Raw genomic sequence first — 6,636 nt, 5'->3', positions numbered from 1 at the left:
TTTGTTCATCCAATTTCTCCCAACTGATCTGATGGGCTGAAATACCTATTTTGAATTCTCAGCAGCAGATGATGCTCCGACATCGCCCACCACCTTTCGTGGTTTGCTGCAAGCCGGCTCTCAGTTTTAGTTAGAACAGCTTACCAGGTAGGTTAGGTTCGTGGCTGGCAAGAACAGACCATTGAGAAATCGAACCGATATAAAGCATTGTAGAATAGTTGAGTCACACGGATGAACACTTTCAGTCTGTAAAGCATCTGCGATGTGTGGTCAGCGGTGTGGTGCAGTCAGGGAAGTTGGCTGTGCAAACCAAAGCTAGTTCGGCTTGATAAACGTTCAGTACTTGTGGCTGTGCTAAATAAGCCACATCCACCCACGTCTGTTGAAACGAAGAATAACTATGGCGCAAATCAGATCAAAGTAGGTGATTCAATGGGATTTGTGGCCAAGCAAACCTTCTCGTCATTCGGAACCCATTGCAATGTGATGTACTTTGGTTCATCCCTGGTTCGAGGACGAAGCACACCAGGTGACAATTCGGCAAAGCTGTGCGAGAAGTTTGTTCCACGGGAATTGTCCACCGGTTGTTGTATCGGACGGTTTATATTGCCAAGGCGCTGAAGACCAATAGAAAGTTAATCTCTCAAGTTGTCCTCATCACTGTTGCAATCCCACATCTCTGAACGTTGCTGGAGAAAGTTCACACAGGCCTGGGGGCATTGGCGACTGGTAATTTGTCTGGAGGTATTAGACACGGTTGGTGAGGTGACTGGTGGTTCATTGCATACATGTGGTTCTTTGGGATGCGCCTGAGGACAGGTGGAGCCAGATGAAATGTCCTTAGGAGTATTTGAACCAACGTCCAAAGCGTTTGAATGGACTGGTTGTAAGTCCTGGCATTCTTCTTTCGTCGTTTCAGTTGTGTTCAACCAATTTCTCCCAACTGATCTGATGGGTTGAAATACCTACATTGAATTCTCAGCAGCAGATGAAGCTCCGACATCGCCCACCACCTTTCGTGGTTTGCTGCAAGCCGGCTCTCAGTTTTAGTTAGAACAGCTTACCAGGTAGGTTAGGTTCGTGGCTGGCAAGAACAGACCATTGAGAAATCGAACCGATATAAAGCATTGTAGAATAGTTGAGTCACACGGATGAACACTTTCAGTCTGTAAAGCATCTGCGATGTGTGGTCAGCGGTGTGGTGCAGTCAGGGAAGTTGGCTGTGCAAACCAAAGCTAGTTCGGCTTGATAAACGTTCAGTACTTGTGGCTGTGCTAAATAAGCCACATCCACCCACGTCTGTTGAAACGAAGAATAACTATGGCGCAAATCAGATCAAAGTAGGTGATTCAATGGGATTTGTGGCCAAGCAAACCTTCTCGTCATTCGGAACCCATTGCAATGTGATGTACTTTGGTTCATCCCTGGTTCGAGGACGAAGCACACCAGGTGACAATTCGGCAAAGCTGTGCGAGAAGTTTGTTCCACGGGAATTGTCCACCGGTTGTTGTATCGGACGGTTTATATTGCCAAGGCGCTGAAGACCAATAGAAAGTTAATCTCTCAAGTTGTCCTCATCACGTTGTAGTTGATCAAGTGGAGCATTCACATCTCTGGCTGGTATTGCGACAACCGTATTTTGCGTTTCACGGACAAGCCTGTTCAGTTTGAAGCGAAATCCATCCTTAATGAAATTGGGACTCACGTTGGCTGGGACACAAGCGTTGGTGACGAACAAACAACCTTGAATAAGCGTTGAGCACATGTTTGAGCTCAGTGGTCTGCAATCTGGAACCCGTTAGCCAAAGCAAATTCCGCAGAGTAACTCCATGCTCTATACCTATTCTTAAGCATAAATATGTACTAAGGAAAACATCATTATTTTGACTATTGGACTTTATTAACATCGCGTACTCAGGCAAGGTAGCCCGATTAACTGTTTTTCTTCCCTCTCCACGAACTAGGAGGCGGAGCAACTAACTCCACCGGTTACAGTTGAGGAGACAGTAGATGAAATAGTCGAACCGCCCCCGGAAGACACGAATGTAACTCCGACAGTGCCGGAAGCAGAAGAATTGGATGAATTTACTGTGTGGAAAATGAAACTTGAAAATTTCTTCCGGCAAAGATTTTTACCCGCGGCACAGAAAATCGAAAACATACGAAGGATTATCTGGGAATCACAAACACGAACAAAGGCCAGTTACGTTTCAGCGGAGCAACTAAAACCATTGTAATATTTTCGTGTTCTTAAGCGATCAGGTATTTATGTTACAACTATATCAGACTCGTCAAATCAAGCTGTATCGTTCACACTTTATCCAGTATGATTATGAAACAAACAATCATGAAGGCTTATAGTGTCTAGTGCACAGTATTTGAACCCATTTTACTAATCGACCCGCTTAGGTATACTAAAAAAAACTAGTGACTTTTTCGCATCCATTTTGGGAAAGGTTGAAAAAGTCAGTGCGGGGCGTTCTATGGACGCACATTGGGCTGACAATTTCTTGAGGTCATTTGACTGATAAACAAGTGAGCAAGCCGACAGCTGTGCAGTCACAGCTGTTTTCAAGAACATTGTGAAGCCCATCGACCCCGCGCGATGCAGTGAACGACATCTTAAAAGTATGAGTATGACGTATTGTTGCTAGCAGGCTAGGCTGTAAGAGTGAATGGCTTGCGTCGACGTCATCAGGGTTAAAGCACTAATACCAATTGTGGGCAAGATATGCCGCTACTGGTTGGTCAGAACAAGAGCTTGTGGTGACATGATAGCACCGATTACTCTGGCAACAATCGTACCATCGTGCTTGGCTCACAGGCTCCCACGAGCCAAGTAGTGCCCCTAACAACGTGCACAACCAGAAGGGGCTATCAGCTCAGCTGAAGTGGACAGTGCTGCAGACCGTGACAAGCGTTGCGCAGTCTTGATTAGTTGATGAATGAATTGGAACCGAAACATTGGCAACCATCCTGTTCAGCTCCAGCCGCACGGAAAAAAATCTGCAATATCTGAGTACCACGTCAAGGAGATAAAGCAGCTTACCGACGCCAGTTTCTAACCAAATTATCTGAGAGTTGTCTAGGCAACTCGGATGTTTGTATTGGGCTAGCCTTACGTTTACGACAGTGAAGTATCAGTGTTGAGCACTGGTGTTATGATGTCAATGGAGAAGGTTGACTTTGGTATCCCATTATTAATTCAAATACAATAACAGTCAACAGCAGGACAAATTATACGGTGCGGCGCGCTGACCAAGACTGGAGAGCAGAAACTTAACGGTTCCCTTAAAAATGGGAAATAACACTAGTCGTCTAGGAACTATATGAACTCGTACCCTACGGCTACCGACTATACTCGGCTTAGAGCATCACGCTTAACTAGTTCAACTCATATCTATCAGAACAAGGACCCTTTGTGGACACCGGAATTCCCAGCATCAAACTATACCTACAGATTTTTACGAAGGTTGCAATCGATTACGGTCAATTCAGCTCACATCAAGGTGCTCAGGAGTGTTAGAAAACGCAAGCCATTATTCAAAATCAACATGAAATGCGTGGATAGGAACACCGGAAATCATAAGAGGGACCAACAGAAGCTGAAGTGTCTATTTACAGCTATGTACAAGAAACAGGGACAAGAACGATTGTTGAAAATCAACATTCGGGAAACTTAGGCTTCAAAAGGTATGGATTTCCGGCTAGGCTGGAGGAGGATGTGTTGGATTTCGCCATGGTATTAAGACACAATGAAGAGGGTGCTCTGGATTTTGCCACTGTTGTACACTGTCCACTATCTCTCTGATCCGTAGGCGAGGCATCAGCGGTCGACTCCGCAAGAAGTGCTGCAAGATATGGACGTGAACTCTTTTTCGGAGTTAATACTAAAAGGAGGAAGAAATATGAAAAAACATGAACAGGCGAAGGTCATCATATAGTATGGCTGCGAAACAGAACAAGGCCTCATTGTGACCACTGCCATACTCTCGTGCTATCTGTTAACCACTCAAAAAAAGAAGCATATTCAGTGAGCTTTTACGCATTCGCGAGTGGACCTGTAAGGCACTGGTCCTTAGCTCGCCAGATGACCGGGCTTCTTACGTTTTCTAAACACCTTAACATAACCCGAGGTGGATTGCATGGAAAAGAGCAAAATAATTCCCACCTCACCTGCCTGCGAACCCACCGGCGGGTTCTGCTGTAGCACCCTTTTGGTGACTAGCTTTCATGTAACCAGAAGGAAGCACGAAGGCTGGGATACTGCCAGGTTGCCCAAGCCTAGACAGTGAAATCGAGGGGCAGAGGTCGGGTTCCAAACACGGACCTTCCCGTCAGTAAATTCGCGCTCCAACTGCTGAGCTACCTCGCACCCCCACCGGTGAACAGATCAACGGCCACCTGATCAACCAATACGACCAAAGTGTCGTTGCATCTCACTGATATGCTGTCAAGGGACCATGTACCGTTTAACTTTCCTCAGGAATTCCTGTTCACTCGCTTATCAAGGTGGCGTCCCGACAAAAGTTCAAGAGGCACAGTGGGTGTGAAGCGCAATAGCCCAACTGCCACTACCCACGCTGAGTAGTTGCCCATTGTGACTTTTGAGCTTATCAAGGGTTGGATATTTAAAATTCCCAGCGTATTCCAGACCCGTTTTTTGAAGCGTGAATAAGATGAAACCACTCATGTTAAACTTTTTCGGAAGCAAAATGTATCCAGGTGTGCGTTGACAAAATAAACACATCAGAGTGGATCAATCTGATGAAGGCATATTGTCAACTGCCTGCTCACTGTTGGTTCTACCGAATGAACCAGGTGCACAGTCCAGCAGCGGTAGTCCATAAGTTCGACTCCACTTCTGAATGCTGTTCAGACAACTAAATGATGACGTCACTCGATGGCTCCGAGGGTTTCAAAACAACCTTGATATAAAACCACATATTCCAAAGCAGTCAAGAGCGATAACGCGATTAACAGACACACTATATTTTTATGGGGCGAGATGTCCCAAGTGGTGAGAGCGCGAATTTACTGACTGGAAGGTCCGTGGTTCAAACCCGACCTCTCGACTTCCCCTGTCTAGGCTCGGGCAGCCTGGCAGTATCCCAGCCCTCGTGCTTCCTTCTGGTGGCATGGCAGTTAGGCACCGAAAAGGTGCTACAGCTGAACGATTTTTTCAACATTTTTATCACAATGGTGACTCACTATGGGTGTCTGAAAATTAGAGCAATGAGACCCCTCAATCTTTTTGAAATATATACCTCACATTTCAGCAATCCATCACTACCGTTGCATTTACCTCTGCTTCAGAGTTATTAGGGGCAGTTAATCCAGAGCGCTCGTCCTGGCGCCCGAACTCCGAATCCAAACGACTGGGGATAAAACATGACTGGGTTGATTTAAACTTGAGGCAGTGCTACCTCATTTTCGTGAAATGACTACGGCTTTAAAAATATACACTTGTTAGTGTTTATTACTGCAATGTCTCGTTGAAAGCAAACAGTCACCTACAGATCAGTGACAGTAGCATGCACATCAATGCCTTACCCACAAATAACCATACGGCGACCACGGAAAACGGTTGGGTTGGCCTCGTAGGGCGGGCGCGCTGGGTGTTGTACGGTACTCCCTCTATCCGTCCTCCCTAGCGATCGTATGGCTGTGTGCCGATTTCGTAGTTTTCGGCTCTTTATCTCTCCATATTACAACCTCCAACACAACATGGCCTAATTCGCCTGAATTTTTAAGGCCATAATAGGAAAGTATACTACATACTTGCGTTCCTTGATTTTAGAGACACAACAGCGTATATGCTAGATTGCAGACCAATTGGATCAGCCGAAGTGTGTCGGTGAGCGCCAAAGCTGTTTGATTCATGGTTACGATTCATGTTACGATCTCGAGAGAGCTCAGTAATTAAGGCGCAAATTTACTGAACGGAAGGTTCGTAGCTCAAAACCAAACTCTGCAACTCAAATACTCCTGTCTAGGCGTGGTAAAACCTCACAGTATCCCAGCCCTCATGCTTCCTTCGGGTGGCATGGCAGAAATGCACCGAAAAAATGTTACAGCTGGACGATACGAGTCAGATAACTTCACAGGCCAGGCGCCCCGGGTGTTCATGAAGAGATGGTGACAACCTATTAAGAAGCCATGTCACGGAAGCAAGGACGAACGATTTTTAGATGAGACCAGGGATCTGTTCCTACTGTTTTCCCTGACATGGCGCCCAGGTTGTCAGTGACTTTGTTCTGGAGGCCACACACACCGACCTTTGACAGGACACTGGGATGCGTTACCCAAGTCACGACCCATCGCGCTCTGGTAGTGCCACTGCTATTTGTTTGCGGCTGCATTTTCATCACAGATGGGTTATTCACAGCTACCCCCTACCCCACGGGGTAAGAGATCTTATTGCTAAAACACCTAGGAGATGCATCATAAACAGGGCTAGTCTCTTTTTTTTCATAAAGGAAACTACTCACAAGGTTGCTGAAAACTCTTAGACAGCCCACGACCGGTTTCGCCCTTCTTGAGGCTTATCAGGTAGGCACAGTCTCCGAGTTTCCTGATGATCTACTTGAACTCAAATTGCACTGTTTTCGAGAAATACACTCATTTGCAAATCAA

The 6,636-nt window shown here is 46.0% G+C and overlaps 1 protein-coding gene across 1 annotated transcript in view; it reads right to left on the bottom strand.

The window, feature by feature from the left end:
• Positions 1–3,542: 3,542 nt before the first annotated feature.
• The window catches only part of T265_10596 (hypothetical protein), a gene marked incomplete at both ends in the record, with an annotated part of 15,472 nt that continues 12,378 nt past the window's right edge, over positions 3,543–6,636 (bottom strand). Inside the window, one exon of the mRNA XM_009177015.1 lies at positions 3,543–3,890. Coding sequence (XP_009175279.1) covers positions 3,664–3,890 — 227 coding nt within the window. The remainder of the gene's footprint in view (positions 3,891–6,636) is intronic.

The sequence above is a fragment of the Opisthorchis viverrini genome (assembly GCF_000715545.1).
Source record: "Opisthorchis viverrini unplaced genomic scaffold opera_v5_387, whole genome shotgun sequence".
Taxonomy (NCBI): Eukaryota; Metazoa; Platyhelminthes; class Trematoda; order Opisthorchiida; family Opisthorchiidae; genus Opisthorchis; species Opisthorchis viverrini.
The sequence above is the reverse complement of the archived record's forward strand: the minus strand, read 5'-3'. Positions and strand labels throughout refer to the sequence as shown.